At 42.9% G+C, this 26,177-nt stretch overlaps 1 protein-coding gene across 7 annotated transcripts in view; it reads left to right on the plus strand.

Moving 5' to 3' along the window:
* The window catches only part of diaph2 (diaphanous-related formin 2), a 344,356-nt gene that overhangs the window by 274,661 nt on the left and 43,518 nt on the right, over window positions 1–26,177 (plus strand). For all 7 annotated transcript variants that reach the window (XM_047584557.1, XM_047584556.1, XM_047584558.1 and 4 more), the window contains 3 exons: window positions 4,957–5,121; window positions 12,592–12,727; window positions 26,029–26,121. In XM_047584557.1, coding sequence (XP_047440513.1) covers window positions 4,957–5,121; window positions 12,592–12,727; window positions 26,029–26,121 — 394 coding nt within the window. The remainder of the gene's footprint in view (window positions 1–4,956; window positions 5,122–12,591; window positions 12,728–26,028; window positions 26,122–26,177) is intronic.

Genomic DNA, 26,177 nt, shown 5'->3' on the forward strand with positions numbered 1-26,177 from the left:
AAGTAAATGGGTCGCTGCATTAGAAGAAACAACTTGAATCAAGGCACAGAAACCTGGTGCTGTGGTTCACATTTAGTGTCAGGTAATATTAATCTATGCTGTATTATTTTGATGAGGTCATATGTTGAGTTACGTTCTGGACGGCTGTCAGATACGTTTGTTGACAGTTTGTGATTTGTGATTTTCATCCCTGGGTTATTGTTCTCTGGTATGTAGCCACCACATATTTATCCTGCTAGTAGAAAACCTATTTGGTGATCTGCCTCTTTTGTTAGTAGTCTCTCTCCTTCGTCTCACACACTTCCCTCCTCCTTCCACACACCCCAACAATCAAATTTCTGAAACTGGTTTTGTATACATACATTTAAAAAAAAAAAAAAAGCGATGCTATCAAAAATGCTGACTTGTTAAATACAAAAGCAGGGAACAGCTTTAGCTTTATTACAAAATAAGAGCTAATGCGTCTATTCACCGATCTGAGTAGCTGGAATCACTTTTTACATCTAATACTCAGCTGTCTTTCTCTCCGCCCGCCGCAGACATTCCTTCACCCCCCTCTCATTCTAACATAATGGGTTATGTCCAGTCAGTGGGCAGCCTTGGTGTAATTTGGCCCACAGGGGCTGTTGGCAGTAGGTGAGGGGATAAAGGGAGCAGGGATGGTGGGGTTTGGAGAAAAGCAGGCTTAGTGTGGGGCCTTGGATGGAGGGGCCAACTAGCACATAGGAAAAGCATTAAATAAACATTAATGGAAGTAGGTTACAGGAGATTTATTAAGGAGGCTTTTTGGGCCCCCACTGAAGGGTTTTAAGCAGCACTTTAATAACTCTCTCATGCGCACAGGTAAACAAACCAGGTAATTTATTGCCAGCCACATAGGTGGCCATTGTGAACACTGTTTTAACTTTGTTTTGGCCTTTTCTCGTTTTTTTTTTTTTTTTTTCCACATCTAGGGTAAGTCTGACTTGGATGCAATTTCGATGTCGCTTTCTGGTGTTAAAAATGAGTGCCCTTAATCGCGGCTTACTAATGTTAAATGTACCCTTTCTGGCTTGTCAAACGCATAGATAGAAAGTGACTGATTAAACACCGTAATGAGGACACTGTGGCAGGACGCAGACCTAATTCTGGATAAGTTAGGCAACACCAGGGAGTGATAAACACACGCAACAGAGCGCTGCGCTGACGTCACATGTTTGACGCTGTCGGGGGCAGAAGCCGTGTAAGTCAGTGATGAGTGACAGGCTGCTTTTCTGCAAGTCACCTTTGGACTGCAACTGTCTTTGTATCCTCTTCCTTTATTTTTAACAGTGCTCAAAAATAGGAATTCCTGCGCTAAGCAGACAGTCTAGAAGAATATGGCTATATGGGCATAATTAAGTGTCCACATACGTTTCACACAATCCAGTAAGCACTACAAGAAAATACTTTCACATCCACGTCGGGAACTTTGAGCCCTCCCTCCCTGAAGCAATTGTTCTGCTCTGGTTTAGTGCATAGGAAGTGCAGGCGGCAGCCCTCCTCTGAGGACGGCTTGAAGAGGAGAGTAAAGACTGACAAACAGGGCTGGGGCAACCGATGGCTGCGTGATGCTTTACCTTGAGACCCATCACCTCTGCTCCCTGCCCCGCCTTAAACCCAAGTGACTGGAGGGACAAGACTTGGCTCAGACAGCATACTTCTGAAAGTTTACTCTGAGTCGGAGCGAAAGAGGGTCTGAGAATTTAATGGAGAGAATATCAAGGGAAAATGTAGAAGTGTAGAAGAGTAAAGGCAATGTTTTTTTTTTTGAGACAGTGGCGGATGGGAAGAAAGGAAAGGAGACAGAAAATGAAAAAGGTTTATCTTTGGAGAAGGAGAGACAATAAAGGCCACAAAGACTCTGAGACTCTAAGGGAAAGAAAAGAGTAAAAGACAATCTGACAGAGAGACATTCAAAGAATAATGGTGTGACTGTGTGACAGTGTACTATGTGTGTATTTGCCTGCTTATTCCGTTTCTGTATGCTTGTTGGATAAAGCTCCACCATACCGGTTGTGTTGCTGTAGGATAGTGTGCGTCAAACTCCATCAATATGACATGTCTTTGATGTGGAAATACAAGGAGCAAAAGCCCAGCCTGCCTCAGTCCAGTCCCCAGTGGGACACATCTACCACAGTGCGTGTGCGTATGCGGGTATCTCAGAAAAAAAGAGAGAGGAGAAACACAGAGAGCTACAATCAGCACCGAAAGGAACCGGTGCCTCCGTGTCTTTGACTGACACTCTGCAAGAGAGGCAACAATTGTGTCCTCAACATTTCCTTAGCTAAAGGCACAGTGCACTCGATCAATACTGCACAATCAATATTGTATGTAAATGCTGTTAATAAGCATTTCTCTGCCTGCGTTGAACGATATCAGCACGTGTTTTGCTGCTAAACTGACACACAGTTGGTTTACGACACGTTCCTGCCGATGATCCTTGTTCTCTAAATATTTTAGCTTCTAACAATTTTACAGTTATCGTTTTCACCTTTTAGAGCCTGTTCTGCATCATGGCCAATTAGTCCTTGCTCAAAGGGGAGATTGTAAAACGATTCTCAGTCTAGCACTTAAAACTGACTGCTCTGGTACTCAGGTTAAGTTTCACTGATAAATGGCGCCTCACCACGCGGCACTCGTCATGGTAGACATAACTCTAGGAAGGGGTTTCCTTTTTCTTTTTAAAACCTTGCCAAACAAATGCAACTCAAGTAAAAAAAAAAAAACAGGTCCAGGCTAACATGAAAATAAAGACAAGGAAGAGCTGAAGGATCCATTAGGTCTTAGGTCTGTGGGCTTACTCCTAACCTGGGTTGTGCCATCGCTGCTATGTTTGCACGGCGGGAATCCAACCATCCCCCCCGTCAGTGCTTTTATTCCCACGCAGGAATAAACACAAAGAAGTTTCCACATTCCCACTGTTACTTATGAGCATGTGTAAGTAAGTGCACACGTAAATGTTTTATTTATAGCCACATCACGAACATTTATGAGTTAATAGCTTGCCTGGGGACACAGAACAATGCCTGGACCTGAACATGGACAAGATGACAGATCAGAAAAACAACCGATACTTAACCGACACTTTAAATTAAAAAAAAGAGAAAAACTGTGGCTTCCAGACTACATAATAATAATGTGTTGCTCACATGAAACCATATCTTGATATGTGTTTGGCCCAGGGAATCACAGACCACACACTGAACCACCAGCCTACGTTGCCAAGGCGACTGCATAAGAGCATTAATTGCCTGTAACTGTACCCATGATACCAAGAATCCAAAGTTGCCGTCTTACTAACTGTGTGATAAAGAAGCACAGAACAATCCAAATGATGTCTTTCTTTATCTCTTGACAATAGCCGCGTCAATGTATGTATTATCAGTGTAATTGGAAAACGCGCCAGAAATGCATTAGCAGACCTCTGGTGCTGTCATGTCTGCAAAGCATTTATTTTTAAAGGACATTTTGAATTAAATAATTCACAAAAACTAATGAGCATACGATGCACAAGATGTTTACCACAAGAAAACACTGCTCACAACACTTCTTGTGTTTGCGGTTTTATCACAGAAAGCTGGTATTGAAACCAATTTCAGGAAAGGTTTTTTGCGTATCCATCGTGTGTCTTGTTGACCCAGTGGTCCAAACACAGGTATTGTTGTTCGTTTGTTTTTTTTTTTTTACTGTAGCAGAACATTGCCATTAAAAATATACTTCCTCCACCCAACTCCTCTGTCCTCAGATACTGGAGGCTGATGTAACGATTTGTACTTGTCTCTGCTGCCATCAGCAAAGAAGTTCCTGTGCCTCGCTTTGATCAAATGCTAGCGGGTCAGGTGTTTACTTGGAAAATACACCAAAAAAAAAAAAAGGCTTTGCAACTTTGCAAAGGTAGTTATCAAGCCATCATCGGTGGAGATACTTAAACGGCTGCAGTTGACATATGACGAGGCGGCATGTCTGAATGGCTTCTTTGAATTAGATAGCATTTAAGTGTATGGAGTGTATGAGCAGGGACTAAAAAAACCCAAGTGGTTCAGTGGATGTTTCCAGGTTCCATCTTTCTGGTTTCTTCTTGTCTTGTTCTATTGCACAACATTCTGCCTTGTCTATAACCTGTCTTACCCACTGACCATTGAGCATTATTGCTCCATATGATAAGAGACGTAATATTTAGCTTGCCATTGCAAATATTACAGCTATAACAGCTGGAGAAACCTGGAAATGTCTGAAGACCCAGCAGGGCGTCGTTGCTGATGTGTCGTAAATCGTCGTCCTCAATTTTGTACGGCTTTTGTCTATATGTACGCGTGCGTGTGTTGTGTCGTTCTCATCCCACCCAGGACCTGTGAGTCTTTGCAGTGTCCAAGTGCAGTTTCTATGAGGTCAATGGCTGCTGTGATAATGCTTAACTGATGCCGGCTGTCAATAGTCATTCACCAGGAGAAAAGTGCTCCGCCTGTTCAGTAAATTACACAGTGCGACGTGAGCTGTGAGGTTCAAAACAACCTGACCCCACTGTTGTTGTGAGAAACAATAGAACAATGACTGCAATCAGCTTTTCCAGCAACCATCTGTGTCATGCTGCTGACTACAAAACACCTTTCCATTACTCCAGGGCTGCAGCTATTAGCTCACCATGCTATTGACTCCAAAGTGAGATGGAGAGGTTATTGTAATGGCACATTAGATTGTCTCTGACCCTTCTTTATCCAGTGTTTTGTTTTGCTTTGACCTTGACATAGGTGGGCTTTTTGAATGCTATAAAGCTTATAAAAGTCATCATATTTATTTTTTTTCGCAGGCCGACATATCTGTGTGGTGTGAGGTGATATTGCTGATTACAGTGCATTCTGAATGAGTTTTCTCTGTGCATGAGATGTGTCTTCTCCACAGTCCTCCGCTTGATTCCTTGACTCTGTCCCCCATCACGGCTTCTCCAAGCAGGCCCGGGAGCAGTACGAAAAGCTGTCCACGATGCACAAGAACATGCAGAAGCTCTACGAGAGCATAGGCAGCTATTTCGCCTTTGACCCGCACTCAGTCAGCGTGGAGGATTTCTTTGGAGACCTGGCCAACTTCCGCGTCCTCTTCATGGTGAGTGCAAAGGTTACGGTTTGTGTACACGTTGAAGACGGTCTTGTGTGCGCGTCGTTCCTTGAAAGTAGACGCACACAGCGACTAACAGAAGCCGCCGCCCACACACGCGCGCTTGCTTTTGCACACGTTGGGTGCCAGTGAGAACAGTTTCACATGCACACGGTTTCATAAAACTTTCTCTAGATCCTGGCAGATGGTCACGACATGAACAAAAAAAAAAGTACAGCGTAGTTGTTTCCTGTATGGTGAAAGGTTGTGGCATTTATGTAGTGTGGCACTTCCATAATGTTGGGGTCTTAGAGGGAGAGGCCAAAACAGAAATGTAAAGAAATTGAAGCAGCAGAGAATGAGGTGTCTTGAATTTCCATTCGGAATATCAGTCCAGCTCTTAAAGCACATGTTCATTAATGCCACTCAAAAGAGCTTCGACCCTCCATGCCAGGTGATTACTGACATCTTTCAAACTGTACAGCCAGGTTGATAGCTCAGGTTTCCTCTTAAAAATGTTTTCAGGAACTGAGATAATGCGCCAGACATAACTATGACATCACCCGGGTTGTTTTCTCTTTTCTGTTACTTTATCCTCTCTAGAGCCAAGGCAAATATTACATTTTTGATTTCCTGAGTACTACAATTTACAGGGTTCATACGCAAGTATGGAAAATGATGGAAAATGTAGATGACCTAGCTTTAATCTTCTGGAAATTATTTGGTGACATAACAGCATATATATTGGGATTAATAAAAACTAACAATTAATTCCATAATTTATTTACATGATAGATAACTGTTTACTCATTCACTCTAATTTTTTATTTTTTATTTATTTTTTTTTGGCATGTTTTGTGTATCAAGGAGACAAACCAAAAAAGCTCTCACCTCGGCTTAAGTCAAATAAATAAATGAACCACTGACTGGTACCAAAATGTTCAGCTTATATTTTCAGTTTATAAACAAGATTAATTATTACATTAAAATGATGAATCAGTTCTTCCTCCCAACCCTAATAGATATTATACAATTTATATCTGGAAGTTTGTCCTCAAAAGCAGAAACATTTTCCTTTAATTTATCTGATAATCCATCAAGACTTGGATTTACTGGTCCCGCTTCACTTCCTCTGGCATCTAAAGGTTTCCAGAAAGTTTTTGGTTTTAGAGAGCGCGCGCCGTGTTCTGGCCCCTTAGTTACTGGAGCTTTCATATTTCTCTGGTTAGCCCTGACATGCTTCAGTGTTTTAAGTTCTAACACTGCTCCCAGCAAGAACATACCTGCTGCGTGATTTCCCTCCATATGTCGTCTGTTAGTAGGTCATAATGGCGCTGTCTCTTGTATTTATCAAAAACTTAAGCTGCTTTTTGTTGTTTGTTTCCACTATTTTCAGTGCCGTATTTGTTTAGAACGTTGTGAATATAGATTTCATTTTTTTTTTCCAAATGTGTTGCACAGAGAGAGTTTCCTTGATGTGTTTATTCAGGATTATTTTGGTCTAGTCAACATGCCGTCCGTTCCCTGGCAGGAGCAACTGAACAACATAAACACAACCTAATATTTCCTCCAATCGCGTTTGATTTAACTGCTCGTGTGTTTTTCTTTGCAAATGCATTCGCAACATTTTGCAAACGAGACCCATGTGAGATCATTTAAGTGCAGAACTGTAGCAGTGTGTAAATGAAAAGATGCAAAGGAGCTTTTCCACCTCTGCGTTATGTACCGCACGCCCACACGAGGATGACATCTACCTGAGCATCAGGTCCTTCAATCTAAAGAATGTGAATTTTTGTTAAGTATAGACTCTTAGGAACTTGCCTTCCTACCAGTGCTGATTAAGAAACATTGAGGGGAGAAGACAGTTATGAAACAGATTAGAATACATTATTGGAAGGAAGGAATACTAAGGATGAGAGAGCGTATACGTGCTTTGCTGATAAAAGAGGTGCGCTGAGCTTCTTAACCCGTTAAACACAGTTTCATTAGCTGGAAGCTTCTTACGTGTGTGATCGCGCTCTCACCGCGGGGCCCTGTGGATAGCGCTGGATTCTGTTACAGGTAATGAATCTGGGGGAGGAATTGGGTTAAGGTTTTCAAGTTGATGAAATCAGCTTGTTTGAAATGGTTCCTGTGATGAGTGGAAGTTCTTCTCAAACTACAGTGAAGAGGCACTTTTCAGTGTAAAAAAATATACACAATTTATTGTTTTGGTTATATAACACTGACGTTTCTTCTGCATTCATACATTAGTAGTAGTGGAGCATACACAGGTAAGAAAGTTTTACTACTGAAGTAAAGGAGAAAAAAAATAAGAATTTCTCTACTTCTAGTGTCAGTAAATAAAGGGCAAAACAAGTTGGAGGTAATATTAATAGTTCGGTAAACATTGCATCACTTTTGGACAAAGAAAGCGTTCCCATTTTGTCTCGAGCAGTCTGTTAAACATTTATTCAGGCATCTCTGCTTTTCTACCTTGTACAGTCTATCCGTCCCCCCTGGCACTGCCCCAAAAGCTCCCGGTGTCAGGATGATGACATGGTGTCCAGACGGCATACTCTCAGTCTTCACAATCCATTAACGTGAATGGCAAGGTCCCCTTGTCTGAATCCTTCTCCTCTCTTCACTCTGATCCCCAACTGAAACCAACTTTTCATTCCGGCGGATCAAAGTGCTCCAGCGCACAACACACCCCTCCCTCATGGATTACAGAGTTGTATGTCTCTAAAAGAGCCAAGAAAATAAATGATTCTTTGAGGCAAATAGCTGCATATGAATATTTTATGGCTGATTTAAACTTTTCTGCTACGGTTAAAGGGAGGGATGTAGCGTCGTGAAGTGGGTGAAGGGCCTGGTAGTAAGTTAATATATTCATATGAAAACAATTCTTAATCACCATATTCCTCAGATATTATTTATAGATTCGGGCTCTTCAGCTGCGCTGACAGAAAGGCTAATCCTGTTTGCTTGCAGAGCACGAGGAATCAATGTTCATTTCTGCTATGTTGTTTTTATTTCCTCACCCTGTGGAAAGAACCGGGCTAGCTCTCCGGCAGCACGACGAGAGCCTCTTCCTTAGCTTTCCCCCGCCGGCGGAGGAGTTTCGCGGAGAGACGCCTGCTAGTTATTTATCTTTGAAAAAGTCGACCGGCATCAATCGTTGCTGATTTGTTCTAAATGGCAAATCAAATGAAGCCCGTGCCTTCTTGTTAGCGAACAATTTAAGTGCGTTTAACTTCTTGATAGGCCGGGTGTGCCTCAGACTTCTGTTTCAGAATTGAGACATTGAGTTGTTGACTGCCTTCTGTCTACATTGCTCTGCCCCGTGTAATGCAGGCACGACACAAAGCATCTGCAGTATTAAAGAATTCCGTTGCAATACAGTCACCCTAAATTGCTTTTACTAAAAAGCTCTGGCTTAATGCACCCGACCGACATAAGGCATTTGAGTAAACGCATTGACAGACAGTCCTCACAGAACTGAATGTAACTGATAAGAGAATCCATTAACTCTGTTTTGCTTCTTTTTTTTTTTCCCCCCCTCTCTCTCTCTCCCGTCCCATTTGCTTTGCTTTTCTGAGGCCAATGAAATATTATTTGATTTCACTACATGGAGTCAGTATTCCAACAAGAGTCCGACAATTTGTTAATTTAATGCCGCTACCATATCCTGAAATAGAGTATGAGTGAAATGCAATCTCTGGGCCTGTATATGTAATCCTGACCAGGAGCGTGGGGAGGAGGTTTTTTTTTTTTTTTTTTCCATTAATGAGTTATCAAAGCGCAGCAGATGGGCTGGGATGAACTACCAGTCTTCCTTGTTAATTGAACGACTTTCTAATAAGACCAAAAGACCCAGCCTGGGTTCACAAAGTTTCAAGATAGAGCATCTAAGAGATTAAAATGATAGTTTGTGTGTGCACTTCTGAGCCCACTGGATATTCCTAAAGCTGCCTAATTCCTTGACAATATGAGGAGTGATCGCAATCGCGCTGGTGATGCTGAAGACGTCGGTCTGACAGTTTCCCCCCTCCCTCCCTCCCTCCCTCTCCTCCACCTTCTTGCCAAACCACCATCATGTTTCCTCGGCGTCTTTCCGTCCACGAGTGTGACACCGTCATTAAATTCATTGTACCAGCTTTTGGAGGTCACCTATCAATATGGGAATACATGTATACCACGGAGCAGAAGTCTCACAATCTGTAACCTATAACTTCTTGAGGCAGTTTTCCCCCCCCACAGCCTGGCACAAAGTGAAACAGATGGCTAATAAACACATTTGCTGCTTAAATCCCAGGCGTTGTAGTGTTTGTAAAATTCAAATGAGATATAGCAGTGACACTCTGTGTGAGATCACTGGTGCAACTGAGCGCTTGGAAATACTTATTGCTCCCTCATTGGACTGGCAAACTTGTATGCACGGGAGGGGAACCATGCTGTGGGAGATGTATTGTGTTGTGCGGGGTCAAGGAAGAACAGCAAACACATTTCATGAATTATTGAGTGAGCAGACCTGGAAAGAAAAACTCCTCCTCGGCCCTCGCTGCTAGATTAGACCTGTGGGTTGCGCAGCTCTCCAGCCAGTGTTAGACGGAAGAGCACGTATAATCTCCATCTCAGACGCACTGGAGGCCATGAGTGTGACATGCACTCACTTCATCTCAGGGCTCCGAACGCGCTCGAAAAGCGAGAATGTGCCGCTTCAACGCTGCCCACGATTAAGGTGATGTTATGCACAAACCAGGCACATTGTACCGTCTGTGAATTTAAAGATTCCAACTGTGAATTTACATACCTCAGATTCAATGTGTATACATCACCTATACACTATATTTTTCTAGTACAAACACGGCCTTTAGACCTAAGGGGCTCTGTGTTTTATTTAATGGCATGAGCCGAGGTGGGATTCTAGCCTTAAAGGACTGTCCATCATGCTGTGAAAACCTCTTTTCTTTTCAGGACCTCAAGTTTTTTTTATCAGATATTTTAAACCCTCCTTTGCAGCAAGTCGTTGATGAGTTGACATAAGTAAAAATAAAGTGTTACTCAAAATTAATTCTAGTATTTTAAGCAAAAATATCTCCCTCAGTATATGAGCAACCATTAAAGGTATCACTAACTTTTATTAAGGAACTGAATTCATGTCCATACAGTAGCTAAACAATGCCATGAGATATGGTCTAAAAATCTAGAAATGCTTGTACGTACTCCTTGACATTATTGAATGTGCCTCCATGTGTAAATTAATACAATTACATGCGCAAGTGTGCAACATAATAAAAATACATCAGATCTATCAGATTTTTTTTTTTATGCTTTATTTTAGTTGCCTTGTGGTGCTCATTGATGGCATGCTTCAGGACCTCAGAGGTTAATACATTCTGTTTCTGCGAGGGATCCTTCTCTGTGGGATTCAATGTGTATTATGCATTTATAGATTGTTAACTTTAATTAGAAGATCAAAGTTATTGCAGATTGTTTTCATTTTGCATAAATAATTGCGCTCTCGCGCGGCTGTAATTACAGAGGAGCGTCACCGAGGGGCAGACGGTGGAACGCGAAGCACAGAAATATTGTGTTTTCGTTGGTCACTTAAAATCGCGTTGCCGTGTTTTGACGCACAACGTTGTTTTATGTCATATCGGAGAATATCTGAGCAGATTCCGCTGGAATCAGATCTACTGTCTTCTGTTTCGATGAGGTTCAAATCTAGTTCGCTCTGTCGAAGATTATTTCTGAAAACACATCTCGTGGGGATTCTTTTCTCTTATGTGTCCTCCTACAATGCACAGAGTGGCCAAGAAAATGAGATGTGATACAACTGGTTGTTGCCAACGGCAAATCTGAGGCATTCACAGAGAATGGTAAAGAAATGGTAAAAAAAATACAGTAAACTCATATCTGGTGCTATGATAATTAGTGGCGCTGGTTGATTCGCGCCACATAATTATGTTGCATAATCATGTTTACAGTCACAATTAGTTGTTTGTTTAAAATAAGTTTCGCCGACAGGATTTTATTTGTAATCTGCATAATTTATCTTTCAGCCCGTGCTGTAGATGTCGGGGATTACAGTGATATTACTTCAGAAACGAACACGGAAAATGCCCATCACTCAACCGGGCTAGTTAACTGATTCACTGCTGGACTCGGCTCTCGTCTGCTTTCGTTTAAAACGCCGACACAGTGCGTGCGGTCGGTAGGCCGTGTAGAGCGCAGCTGTGCTACTAAAATACAGGTTGATTTGTGAGTGTTGACTGATTTGCAGCATCCGCAGACAGAAAACATCACTTGTTACTCACTCGCTCTCCCCTGCTATTTTGCTTCCTTTTTTTATTTTTTCCAGCATCCTAACATGACTTCTCCATTATTACTCGACCCCTTCCTCTCTTCCTCTCTGTCTCTCCCTCTCTCTCATTGCCCTTGTCATCTAACAAGGAGACAGTGACAATGAGGGCTTGTGTCCTTGGACATGGAGAAAAGCTCTGCTATTGACTGGCATGATGAGCTGCTCTTTCCTTGTTCCTTCCCCACAATCCCCGTAATCCCTCTGTCTTAGCTGCCAACACGACACACACATCAGGACCATGGGGGCATTAGATGGGGGGCCTACTGTCGCCACTTATTATATCAGCGCGCAGACAGGGCCATGCCTTCGCTTACTGCCTCACCCACACACACACACACACACACACACACACATATGCATACATAAGAGGGAAGCACCGCAGACGAGGTGAAGCCGACAGATGCCCATGGACTCCAGCACTCACTCCGGTGTACAGTATATACAGGCACATACGCTATGACCTCTCACACACACACACACACACACACACACACCAACACACACACGGCGGCTCCCGTCCAGGGCTGCGCCACAGGCTCGGGATGGCGGAACATTTTGTTGTCTCCAAAGGTCACACGGTTGCATCTTATTCTCTGTTGGCGCAAGAACAAACTGACACATTTGTAAAGGCTGAATACGTACAGTTGATTATCTCTCTTTCTCTGACTCCGTCCTGACATTTCAGCTGGTCACGAAGGAGGAGGAGGATGATATCTTTTTTTTTTTTTTTTCCTTCCTTGGAGACTGGCACATCGCTGAAACACTTTTTCTTTTCACATCCAATAACTCTCCTGTCCCGTCAAAGGAAATACGCTGGCGTGGCGCATACCGCATGATCATACAGTATTTCCTAATGTGGACAAAAATGGCCCAATATTGACATTCAGAACTCCCTGTTATTAAATCAATGAAAAAGAGCCCAGACACCTCATAAATAACAATGTTTATCCCAGCTTATCTCCAACTATCAAACCGTTCTCAAAATGAGATTTTGCTGATGGCGTGCCGCTGCTGCTGCTGCTGCTCCTAAACACTGTACAGTAGATGCAAAAGTGCTAAAATAGTGGTGGCAGCAGGAGCCAGATTCTGATTTTGTCTGTGTGTGTGTGTGTGTGTGTGTGCCTCATCAGGAAGCAGTGAAGGAGAACCACAAAAAGAGGGAGATGGAGGAGAAGATCAAGAGAGCCAAGCTGGCGAAGGAGAAAGCCGAGCGCGAGAAGCAGGAGCGCCAGCAGAAGAAGAAGCAACTGATTGACATGAACAAAGGTACGCCACTTCTCCCCATGCTGCCGCCGCTGCCGCCGCCGCCGCCGCCGAGGCAGAGACGGAGACGGGGAGGCGGGTGGGGGAGGGGGGGGGTTCGTGGGACGAGAACGGCAGGATGGAAATGTCGGGGGGGGAAGGTTTCATGGAATGTTGCTTCACACAGGTTTGAACTCTGAAGCAAGAGTATAATGTGTAGGATGGAGGGGCTTTTCAACTGTGAAGGAATCCTATATTTACTTCCACAGCTGATATAATGCTCCCAAACAACAGGCAGCTTACACCACTTTGTATAATGCAGTTTGTGCTCTTAGCAGCACTTTCCTCTGCACTACAAAGATTCATACAAATTATGCACAGTTTAGGTGAGATACATCCACTGTGTGATTCAGTGGTACGGAGAACTTTTAGAATAAAAGTCCTCTATAAATATAGAGGCTTTGTTTGAGACAGAAGAACACAATATATTTAGGTCGCGTATAAAAATAGGAAGTTGATGCCTACTTTTCCAAAGTGGTCATGATGTTGCTATTAGTTTTAAGTATGACATTAATGAACAAAAGCAACGCTTCGAAGGAAGTTTGCGGGCAGCGTGTAATATATATTGCCATGCAACGCTAGAATTACTCCTCCAGCCGTGCCAGCAAGCCGTGTATTGATCAGCGTAAGATGCAGTTGTTCACACATGGAAAAAGAACAAACAGAGTGACAGAGCTGGGTGCTCGTGTCTAGTTATGCCAATGACATTGAGAAGGAATTTCAAGTCCGGAGGGGCTTTGCTAGCAGTGCGTGGTCTTTTGGTCATTTTCCTTTCTTTCTTATCTTTTTTTTTTAACTCTTTGGACAAATAGACTGGGATTTCCACAATTCACCAGCTTCTAAATGTCAACGGCAGCCACGGACCTCTCTGTAGCTCAGCCACATTGGGAAATGTGACAAGACAGTCTTCAGTATGCCACAAACTCTCCAAGATAATTGATGCATGCTCGAGTTTTTTTTTTTTTTTTTTTTTTTTTCCCTGAGCAGTGACCTCTCTGAAAGCTTCACTTTTAATAATCCAACATGGCTGAGCTGAGGGAAGCTGTCTACCCCTCTCTCTCATTCTGGCTAACCAGATGGAGAAGGATAGAGAAGTAGGTATGATATTAAATATTTCTGCCAGAGCAGATTTTGATCTCAGTTTCTGAATGCCATAATATGACTCGTATGAATAAAACATGAGGATGACATGGGCAACGTTGCCTGCAGCCTTGGAGATAGCGAGGATTGTCCTCCACACCAACACCTAGCTCATTGGACGGTCGCGATGACAATGACCTTGGAAGTTATGAAATATACACCTTTAAATTCAAGCAGCACTTTTCCCAGGCTGTTTTTTCCCCCCCTCTGTCAAGGTCCTTACCTGCATTGACTACACATTTTCATTAAACCTTGAATAGTTTCCTTTTTGTGTGCTAGCTTACCTCTGCGTGAAATGTAATCAGAGGAAGGACAATCAAACGCAGAGCTACTTAAATCCTGTGAATGGAAATGTGAACGCGAGCCAGAAGCAGGTTGGAGGTTGCGGCAGCTTGGTGGTTTGTGCTTGTGTTTTCTCTTAGTTTCTCTCTAAGCTGTTTGGTTGGAACACGCGTGGCAGGATATTCAGCGTTTTTCCCGTTGCACGTCTTTCTTTTCTGTGCCTGCGCTCCTCTCCGGTTGACAGCCTTGGCTTGAGAGGCTTGGCTCTCCTCTCCCATTCTGTTCTAAAATTCTACATGTGCCTCAGATATTTGAAGAGTTAGTTATTTGCGGAGACTATTTCGCATCCATATTTCATGCTGTGCACCATTCGTGTTTTCTGTGAAGGTTGAGGAAAACAACGTGGCGCGGCGCACGAATGGGCGCGTTTAATTCCGATTACCATTAATTAATCATGTCCAAACAGTTTCTTCGTTTATTCTGTATTTTAAGGTGAAAGGCTAAATGAAATAGATAGCTTGATGCCTTTAACCATTTATTACTTAACTCTATCGGTAGATAGATCAAATCGGCTTGAATGCAGTACATTTTTGTTTGCAAATCCATTAGCATGAGCAGATGGAGCAAGCATATGGCCATTGTATTATGAGAATTATCCACAGGTCAACGTCTTATCATCTTTTTTTATGGATTTACTGATTTGCTCATTTTATTGCTAAAAAAGACTGTTTTGATGGATCATGCTATTGTGTTTAATGCTATTTCAAGAGGCTATTTTTGAGAAGGGATAGATTTTATGTCATTTCACAAATTGCAACCTAATCCCCTTCACTTGCAAATGATTAACAATGAACTGCATATTTAATGGGAGTTTAATTCATTTAGCATTTACCAGGATGGCACCAGGCTGGGGGAGGGGTGACGGCAAAAAAAAAAAAAAAAAAATCCCATTTCCCAGTTGATAAAACTCAAGATTATGTTCAGTGACATGCACACTTCTTCAACAAGCGTGATTGATAGAGGAGACAAGCGCAGCACTAAACACTTTTTCTTTGAGTGCTAAGAAGTCCTAATGTAGGAAATAATTGCTTATGAAATCATTACCCAGTCACTCCATTTGTTTTAATTTTCTCTAAGTGGATTTCCGCATTCTCTTGAACTGACCAGATGTTCAACATGCACTAAATCGCTTTACTTCACTGGAGATAACAGTTGAACACACGAATGTGCAGAATGAACCCAAACTGATGCTTCTGTCTAAAAACAGGGGACGATGGTTTGGCGCAGCGGGATATTTTTTATTGCGGCATATGAGGCAATGTCACAAGCGGCATGCTGAGCGTGTCAAGAGCTGGAGCATGGCAGAGCATCTGGACTCTCCTCCTCTAAGGCGTTCGCGGGCCCCTCTGGCCGCCCGCTCTGCTGGCATCACCGGGGTCAATGCCCCCGTCTGGGGCAAGTGTCTGAACCCACATGTCAACCGCGTACAATAGTCAAATTCACTAAGCTCTGAGCTGAGCCGGGAAGCCCACATGCTTATTTGAGCACAATGCAGCTTGGCATAAAGGAACATAAGAATAGGCAGACAACCGGGAAATAAAAGTTAGTTTAGTCAAGGCATTTCTCCCAGGTGACACGGAGACATAGAGGAGAACTTTTACATGTTTGTTCAGTCTTTCCCAGACCTGAGGATCTAAACTAAACCTCCTATGGTTTTCAATAAGAGAACAGATGCAGCAGCTTGTGTAAAAGCTCAGAGAAACGTTTTTAATTGCCATCTAGTGATATATCATTTTTAAAGCATAGTGGTATTAACCTGTGAGTTTTACAACACCTTTAATGAGTACTAAATGACTACACACATTAAATGTCATGCAGCATTATTAACGTGTTAATCTTAGATCTCAAAATAGAAGTATCTGATTGTATAAAAATATATCTTATTGTAGAAATTATTACTAAAGCCTATAAAACACACACAGAGGCTTCACAGACGCCTCTGTGCGAGGTTTTTATGATCAAGTTTTACTTGAAAACTTATCCATTTTACAGGCTAAATAAGAGCCACCTCAATCTACTGTAACAGCTTGAAGACACTAGCAGTCTGCAGATCCATACTTTGAATTCCTCAGTGAGAATGTTGCAGTGGAAAAATAGGCTTTGTCAAGATAAATGCGCTGAAATATAGCCACTGAAAACAGATTACAATCATAGTCTATATTGTTATCTTTGTTCACACAACATCTGGATGCCGTGTGCATTGCATTCTCTCCCTATGTTTAAAAGTACTGAGCCCCTCATATGTATTAAAGATACACAGCCACAGATATAAAGCAACATTTCCAACACTTTAAGAACCCGCATGTTAGAGACCATGTTCATTGTATAAGGTAATCCTTAAATTGTCTTCCACTCATATATCTTGGATTTTCATTGCGTTATTGTTTGCCCCCGTTCCTTTCCAAAGCTGTAGTTGTTTAGGCATTTTTTCCCGTTGAGCAAGGCCCGCTAGAATGAGGTCTCCATGTCTCTGTGATTCTCTGCAGAGAGCAGTTGGCATGTTGACAATGATGGGCCTGCAGCTTCTATTTATGCATCCTCCTTGTCAACCTTTCACACTTGGAGGATGAAATAGTGTATGTTTACATAAATAAAAGGCGGCTCTTTTTTAGAAATAAATAAATAAATATGAGCAAAATGTGTTAGCGGTGTTAGTTAGAATAGGGGTTGAACGCATTCAAACAGCATAGTTTATTCCCTCTAATTCTCAAGACCATTTGTGCTGATTCGGGAACATGTCATCGCTCTAGTGTGTTTTCTGCTGCTCGTGCTCATCAGCGAGCTAAGGGGTTTGTCCCCTCGTGTTTATATTGTGTCTATTAGAGTGGCACGCTAAACTAAATTGACATATTCCTATGCAGCTGGCTTACTGGTTGTGGCTGGCGGGGCCCTGTCGGGAGTGACAGCGGAGGAGATGGGGATTGATGGCTTTGTGTGACACTGACAGCTGCCGGTAGGCCGGTGCATACCTGCACCGCAGCCATGCCAGCTAGGTGATCATAGACAAGCGCTGACAAGCGGCAGTGGGGTGGACAGGTTGGCTGTCTAGGTTTGCATAGTGTCTCCACAGCACAGCAGACATGGCAAACAATATTACCAGGAGAGATGGCTTGTAGAGACGTGAAGGTCAGAAACCCAAGTAGATAAAAGATTTTTTTTTTCTTTTTTTTTTTGTCTGAGAGAGATTCTCACTATTCCTCAGCTCGGCTTAGAAAATGAGACCAGCATTAAAGAGCTAAAGCCGGCCTTCATGTTTGATGTAGAATCTAATGGACAAGGACAGACTTTTCCACAATTTAACAGTGATATATGTGTGGTACAATGCTTATGGATTTGGTTCCTGTGTCAAAGTCAGAATTGCTTCTATTTGCCAGATGTACAATGTACAAAGAAATATGACTTGATGATACAATGGACTACGAGAGCACTCCACTGCAAAAGGGACTTCACTAACTAGGGCATGGCTTAATAGAGGCAACAAATGTAGTAATGGATGTGATTCAGGAAGCTGGCGGATGAAAGGGGAAAATATGGGGATTGGAGATGTTGTATAGATTGAGGAGCTGGAGCCAATGGGGAAGAATGGTTAAACAATGCCAGTTTCATGGCTGCAAAGTTATATCCATAGAATATGTTGAAATAGCCCCGTTTCTGTACATGTAAGCTGAGAGTGCTGGTTTTGAGGGTGGTTCTAGTTCTAACGGAGTAGAACCTGCAACCGGATGTGAGTTCATCCCGCTGGATGGATTTCCCGTCTCCTGCGTCGTGTAGATCCCTTAGCTCTAACTAGCTTGAGAGCTAGCTACCTGGTCGTACAGTTTCAAACCTTTCCTTGAAGAGGGCTGAGAATGTGGTGTCCCTCCTTCCCTGTTAATTTCAAGTCACTAATTCTCTAAAGTATCATTTCTGTGTCACAGCATTGGTGACGTCCGCGATTGCCTATATATTGTACTTTCTGATGCGCTATAAAAATTATGCATTTAAATATTTCATGTGCATACAACAGTGTAATGACAAACTTTAAGAATTGTACTTTTTCCTTTGTCCTTGAATTTGAGCTCCCCCGATTCAGTGCAGGAAATTCAAGGCATGCTCGGAAACCCCTGTGTATGGATTGGTGAATTCCATCATTACCTTGAAAGACAGGAACAAGGGCAGCAGGATTATCTTCTGTCATACACCCATTCTAATAAATAACAGCATATTAGATTGTGCTGTATCTCCAGTCAGAATCAGAATCTGCCTGAAGGCAAAGACGGCACAGAAATTATAGATGTCTGCTCCTCTGCTCAGTCCTATAAGACCAAGCAGAGTGAATTGAAACATGTAGAGAAAGAGAATTATTCATAAGCAAGTGACATGCAAGGATTAAATACATTTATTTTATTGACTACGAAATTCAATTTTTGTAAGTGAAAGGGATACAATAAAATAGTCATCCTCTGCTCTTCCAGATTATACCGGTACATTTCCAAAAATAAATGTCAGCATCAGTAAAATAAGCCTTCCCTCATAGGGACACTTTGAGTATTTGATGATACACTTTTTTGTCACACATCTCTTTATTACAAAAAAAAAGAAAAAACACAAAAGTAAAAACTCGAATTAGATTTAAGAGGCAGGCATTTCTCTCTCCTCTCAGTTTATGTCTCTCTCATTCCATCTGTGTCTCTGTATCTGTGTTACACACACTGCATTCACATCCCTCCCAGCACTTTTCTCTCCCCCATTGCTTTCATAAATGTTCCTCAACTCCTTGGTGAAATCAGCTCAGGCACAGTTGAATCTCATTAATTTGTGGGTGGTTCAAGTGTCTGATCACTTCTCCTCCCAGATCTGGACCTCACCAGTCACTTTACAGTCAATCAAACCTGATTAGCCTCGCTACAAAGACCGTCAAATCCCATTGTCAAATCCATTTAGATTCCCTAGACAGCGCCGCCCTTTCACTGATGCAAACAGCCCGTGTGGGGTTTGGTTCAGATGTTATCTTGATCTGGATTCCAAAACTCCGAATCTGCTTTTCTAATGTGCCATGTGTTTAAACTGGGGCATGTACACTCTGCTGGGTGGATGAAACCCTCATCGACATACCTTTAATTTTATTAGCCTAATTAATTTAAGCAACCCCAGTAACAGTCACGTACACCACCCTGCTTTGCCATTTACTTTACATAAGCAATTGTGATCAGAGCCTGTGAAATCTCAGTAAAACGTGTTGTTATCTCGTTAAAATTTTAGTGATGTGAGGATCACCCAAACTCCAATAAAAAAAAAATTAAAAAAACCCGGTCTCCAGCGCTTCTTCCTTTAACCAGCGCTCTGTGCATCTTCACCGGGCCAATGCAACACTTAAAGCCAATCTGCTGATCGCTCTGAAAATACCTGTGATGTCGACTGATTGGATCCGTTGTTGTTGTTGATGGGGAAACTGTTGCTGCTTCACAATTACAGGCATTCAGCGGTAGACGCGCAAAATCGTTAGAATGTGACTCTGCGGCGGGGATGATGCCGATTAGCGGTCCAAATTGTAGGATTTAACAGTTCTCGACTTTAGCCACTCCCACTTGTCGCCTTAAAACGAAACACAGCGGTTGAACACAACCAGTCCAGCGTGAAGACAGGAGGAAATTACCACATAGTCCTCTGGTTTGTAAAAGGAGGATCTTATTATTTTATTTGTTTTGAGTTTTGCACACTGTTTTGTTTTGTTTTGTAGATTCTTAACAGCAGTTTTTCTACTGCTGTGACAACACACCAATTTGGTTTTGGTACATGGGGTGAAACAAAAAAAATGAAAGCCATGCTGAAACTAAACTGCAACCCAAGGCAGTGCTTAATATTAGAAAGGTGCTTGGATATTACTAAAAGTTCTTCATAGGGAGTCTTTTAAAAAGGTGCTTTCCACCGCGCCGCTGGCCAGCACCGTATAGTTTCTGATTTAAGAGCAGACACTATCACAGCTTATGCCACGCTGTGAACTGTGTCACTGAAAATGCATATGGATCAGGATTTACTATAATTAATTTAGCAATGCCTTGCTTGTGGAAAAAAAAAAAAAAAAGGGAAAAGGAGCGGTCTAGTCTGCTGTGAGGAAAGGCTCTCGTGACCCTGCTGGCTCTCTGACGTGATGACCCCATGTGGCTCAGAGAAAGTGTGTCAACTTAACATCTGTCAGTGCCGGGCTGCAGCTCTCCCTTGTGTGTTGGAGGGGTTATTGGGCAAACTAGCCAAACACAGTGCATAGATGGTGATAGGAGTGTGGTAGCTGGGGGGGCCTGCAGGCAGCAGACGTAAGCGATAGCAGAGGAAACAGAGTGTGGTGACGGCTACGTTGCAAGCCTCTCTCTTCCCCCTTCCCGTCTCCCAGCCTCCCCTCCCTACTGTTTCTCACTTGGGGCCTGGCAGCATCCATCCAGATGGAGGGTTTATTTTTGTTTTTGTTTGTTTACTTATTCATGCATCCAGCTATTCGGGGCATCGCTGGGGCTTTCGTTCCACCACAGAATGCAAATCGCCACGGCGGCTAATCCACTTTCATCTCTCCCTTGTCGACATCCAACTTCTCTCCACGTTTCCCCCAAGTCTCTGGCAGTCAGGACATCTCCCTTTCATTCAGCGGTGAGGTCTGGCCTGCAGTGACCAGGCCGGCCCACCTCCAACACTCGTCTCCGCTCCGTGCATGTCAAACATTATGCACCTTTCACCTCCCACCTACCTTTCTCATCTTGCGCATTTCCACATCTTCCCCTCCTTACTTCCCCTGGCCCCGGCGCCAAACAAGACCTCGCGCCCCAAGTAAAGTAGTAGCCACACAGCCATTCCTCATGCAGTGGAGGGCTGTGGGAGCATCCTTAATTGAATTAGGAAGAACATGAGTGGATTTGCTCATCGAGTTGTTACAGTAAAGCAATCCAGATTAATCAGCAGGCAAATTTGTCTTTTTTATTACCTGCCTTATCCTTCCATTCCCATTCCTTCTCCTTCCTCTCCCCTCTCCTTTTGCCCCTCAAGTGGAATAGTAAACAGACACACGCAGCAGCAAATTAAAGACTCTCTGAAAACATTCTCAGGTCATTGTGTCAAGCTTTTTATTGGGGGTTGGGTGGCTGGACTGCATGGACGCGGCGATAGAGGGGAAGGAGGGAAAAACAAAGGAAAGACATCTAACAGGTGCATGACTGCTGTCCTTCGGGCGCTTGTGTTCTCTGTGCTGTCTGCGGCAGTAATGGCCTCTGTCTGCGCGGGTCCTAGGAGCTGCCGGGGCAGCAGAGACGGAGGGGGTTACTCAGCTGTCAGACAGTTAGAGAGCAGGCAGCAGAGCAGTGAGGGGTGGGGGCGGGTTGTTGCGTATTGCAGCTGGCTGTGTATATCTGGGCGGCTGAGCTGGAATTCAGGTGTGAAAATAACACAAAACCAGGTGCATAGAAGTGAGAGTGGAGAGGAGAGGAGATTAAAAGAAAGTGTGGCTGTTGCCTCTCCACCTGGCCGTAAAGCAACACCCCCCTCCTTCTGCCGAGGCCTTTGTTTCACGGCTAATGGTCCAGGTTAATTGCACAGGCGACTTTCTGTGGGGGAACAGATGGGCTCAAATGTGTTCAAAAACAATCCACAGCAGCAAAAAAAAAAAAAAAAAAAAAAAAAAACGGGAACAAGTTTTTCCTCTCCTCTTCATTCTTCTTTTCCTTGCTCGTCTTCCCTACTGGAGTCACGGAGGGTGACTGCGGTGAGGTTAAACTCTCAGTGTGTTCCTCTCTCAGAGTGGTTTCAATTTATCCAATACGACGCCTGTAAGCTCTCATTAGATCTCATTACAGTGCAAATTAGGCTCAGGAATTTGCTTGTGGAAGGAAAGCAGTGAATAATAGACATCTCCCCTATACTTCATTTTGTCAAACACTTTGATTCGGTTACGGAGGAGATGGGTTATATTAGAAACCCATACGTATTAGAGAGAAGCTTTTTAGAATTCTTAGAATTATTTGTCTCTCTTTTCCCCTGTGAATCATGAAGGCTCCGTGTGAGCCATCAGAGATTGAGTTCTCAATCGATCTGCTGGGTTTTTCTCTCCAGAACAACATGCAGGAGATGACAGATACCAAATTGAATTTATGAACTGGCTCTGGTGATGCTGCTGTATAATTATAGGAATGTCGTGCCTTTGGTGTTTAAAAAGAGAGCCCGTCATTATATTAAAAAAGAAAGCATGCAAGGTCTGCTGCTTGCTTGAGTGAAAAGCGCCGTCACGTTTTCAAGGTGACAGCTGTTCTTTCACTTTGCAGAACATGTCTCGAGTGTTGGAGATGAGTGATTTTAATTGGCTGAAGTTAAAAAAAAAACACATTAACATTATTTGCATCGAGGCTTCAGCAATCCGTTGGCGTTTCAATTTACTGATTTTGCCTTGATCATAGGTCACACAGCTGACATCAGCCATAGTAAGCCCCCCATATACCTTCCTTTAGCTATCTGTTCATTTCTCTTTTAGTTTTTATTGCTATCTAAAATACACTCACTGTTTCGCGTAGTTTAAATGTTTAGGTTGTTTCAACTATGTGACTACATTTGCATACCGCAGTGTATGTTTAAGAAATAATTAAGTGTCACTGGGCTCAGGTCGTCAGGTATCCAGGAGGATGTTTTATGACCTTGTGTCTTTCCTTGCTACACTAGTCCCTCTCAATAACCCACTCCACCACACACTACCTCATCCATAGAATATCCTTCCTCCTCCTCGTCCTCCTCCTACCTTCTTTTTGCCTTTACATCTTTCTTACGATGGCGACACTTACAGCATCCATAGTAATTCTGTTTCGATGCTTCCCTTCCCTCCCTTCATTATTGTAGACATTTGAATTTTCACTCCTGGGACTGAATGTTATATTGTAGTCACTTCCTTACACCGCCAGTCAAAAGTTTGGACACACCTTCTCATTCAATCCAACGAGGAGATCTGTCCAAACTTTTCACTGGTGGTGTACTTTTTTCTTCTTAGGGAAAAAAAAAAAAAAACTACTTTACTTGATGTGCGAACTTTTTATGCCAATCCCGCTGAGAGCACATTGCTCTTGTTATCCAGACTAATTAGAAAATGTGACAGCGCTGCTTGTAAATATATTGCAGACTGAGCCGGTCCCCGGGGCTCACAGTTACATTTGGCACAGCCTCCAGGTATGACCGGATATCCAGGTAAAGGATGGTCGGGATCAAAGGGAAAGATATGGAACAGGTACACGCTCTCTCTTGGGGAGGTAGTTCCACACAGCCTTACTTCTGCTCTTAAAGGTTTAACTGTTTAAGAAAATACCTAAAAGTGCAAAAGCCGCAACCATGTTCCACACCTCCACAGGCTTTAATAAGATCATCACGAGACCCCAGGGCTTGTCTGCTGAGGTGCCCACCAAGGTGTTTCATCACTGGAAGGGTTTGTCAATGTCTTGGGTCTTAGCCCATCTTAACCCATTTAGAAAGCAATTTCCTCTGTGCGGAGCGGATCTTTCCTCTTGAGAAAGATCTTTGGGCATAAAAGGTTAGCTTTTCTGTAATTCCCCACCATGCAATGTACCACTGCCGCTAATGAGAAGCAGATGAATATTTGCCTTAGGTTTAACAGCTCAAAATAAGATGAGTGAATTGCGGGAATGAGGCAGAAACGTCTGCTAAAGTGGGCAATGTTACAGTAAGTAACGAAGAAAGTTTGCTTTGAGGATTACCGGAATAAGTGTAGTCTAATAATATTCAGTTTGATTTTTTTCTTACTAAGTGCTTACCTTGTCTGGGCAGATTTGTAGAATACGTACACATACTGTATAAGTTACCATATGACAGCTCACTTTTGAGAATTTCTCGCTGAGAAGAAGGCCTGCTCAAGTTTAAGATTTAGACAGCTTAGGACATAGTTAATTGAGCACTGTGAAGTGACTGGGGAGCATGTTTCCCGTTTTAGTCATTTTGGTTCTCTGTGTCTGCAGTCCTCCCCCTGAACCCCAGTCTTCTAGGGCTCCCATGTCCCGGCCATTACAAATGATGAATTGTGCTACAGTTAAGCTAGAAGTAGGACAAATTGATCAAAGTGTCAGGTGCCCCCTGTGATGTTTAGGTCTCCATGAAGAAGGCAGTGAAGAAGGAGCTGTCAGAAAGTTTCTCGTACCATGGAGGTAGTAGATAAATGTTTACCTGCCACTTAACACGTTCTGCCTTCTGTTAGACTCACAATGTGTCCTTGCTAGCCTGCATAAGAAGGTGTACCTAAGATCTTGGGAGTTGATATACTTATAGAAGCTGCAAGTTGTTCACTATATTGTTCTTCAGGTCCACAAGAGACGAAACCCATGCTCCCTCTTTTAAACCAATGAGCTTGCTATCTGAGGTGTAGTGCTGCAATTTGAGATAAGCACTACTTGGCTCGGCTTTGGTTTTGTTCTGATAAAGCTGGTCTAATTAAGCTTGATTTAATCGGGATTGCTTTTAAGCACAGCACACAGCCGGAACAGATACTTTGATTTCAAAGTAGCCCTTGGGAAGGACTTGAGGAAGAAAGAGAAGGAATAAGATAGAGAGTAAAATTAGAGGCTACAACTGAAGAGTTGCTTTTTTAAAAATTTACATAAGATATGTTTCTATTCTTAGTTGTACTGTCTTCTTTTACTTGAATGATTGGGTTGGTTTGTTGCTGCAGATGAAGGGAAAAACCTGTGAAGGCCTGACTCCATCTATTAGTGGCAAAATATTTGCTGTTTCCTCAAAATAATCGGGTACAATTCTGTGTCATTGTGTTCTGTTCGTAAATTAGATGTGCCCCTGCGTCTCTTTGAGCCCACACGAATAACGATGTCCTATGTGCCGAAAGTAGCCGTTGCCTTCGTTCTTTTTCTGGATGTTTCTTTTCTGCTGCAGCTATAAGCCCTCTGCAGAAACAAGTTGCCTGGACCATTATGGTTAACTCTGAGGAAGGGCTAGTTCACTCATATATGCAAAATAACTGATACCCAGTCTCCAGCCCCATAATAACTCACCCTAATGATCCTAGTTTAAAATAATGTCTGATCTGGACCAGAATGATAAAAAGGTTGCCCCTCTGACTCATTAGTATTAGGGCGTAAAGATAGATGACCCAGATATAGAACCCAAGCTTATTTTTGAACCCTGTTACCATTGAGCGGTGTGCTGCATGCGCAACGTGTGAGTACAACTAGTCATGCTGTTGGCCTTAAAGCACTTTAAGTGTCTCATACCTGTCTTTTCAGTCATGCTGACTGCCTCCTCTTCTCTGGTTTCATGGATCCACACCACAGCTGGAACAGTGGGCAAGGGGAATGTTTTTCGAAGGCCGGTCTCGGTGTCATTGACTGAACAATGATAGAGCGCCCTGGTATTGAGCGGCTCCACACTAAATCTTTGTAAAGAGCACTTAGCTCCCCTGCGTTAGCCACAGAAAGAATATCTGTCAATGACCATCGCTGGATGCTTTCATCCTGAGGCTCCTCTAAACTCTAAACTAAACTCTTAAGTGTATTTTCCTCCTCCCCGGCTGTTTACTGAAAAAAATGACAGGGCCGAGCAGCAGGCCTCTGTCTCAGCACTCCTCGTTCTGAAACAAAGCACTTTGTTGTTGTGATGTAAGGTGGTTTTTCATGCACCTGTAGATAGATGGAACCCACAGTAGAGTACAATCAGACCTTGAGTATGTGTAAATGTGTTAAGAGTGTTCTTCTGTACTTTGTCTTGGTTTATTCAGGTACGCATTGTTCTATAAACATCTTCTGTGATCTGTTCTCTTGCAGAAGGAGATGAAACTGGTGTGATGGATAGCCTGATGGAAGCTCTGCAGTCTGGAGCAGCCTTCCGCGACCGACGAAAACGGACGCCGCGCAATGGTAAGGCAGCAAAAAACGCTTTGTGTCCCAAAGAAACATTTATTGTTATTTTTTTC

The sequence above is a fragment of the Mugil cephalus genome, chromosome 5 (genome assembly GCF_022458985.1).
Source record: "Mugil cephalus isolate CIBA_MC_2020 chromosome 5, CIBA_Mcephalus_1.1, whole genome shotgun sequence".
Taxonomy (NCBI): Eukaryota; Metazoa; Chordata; class Actinopteri; order Mugiliformes; family Mugilidae; genus Mugil; species Mugil cephalus.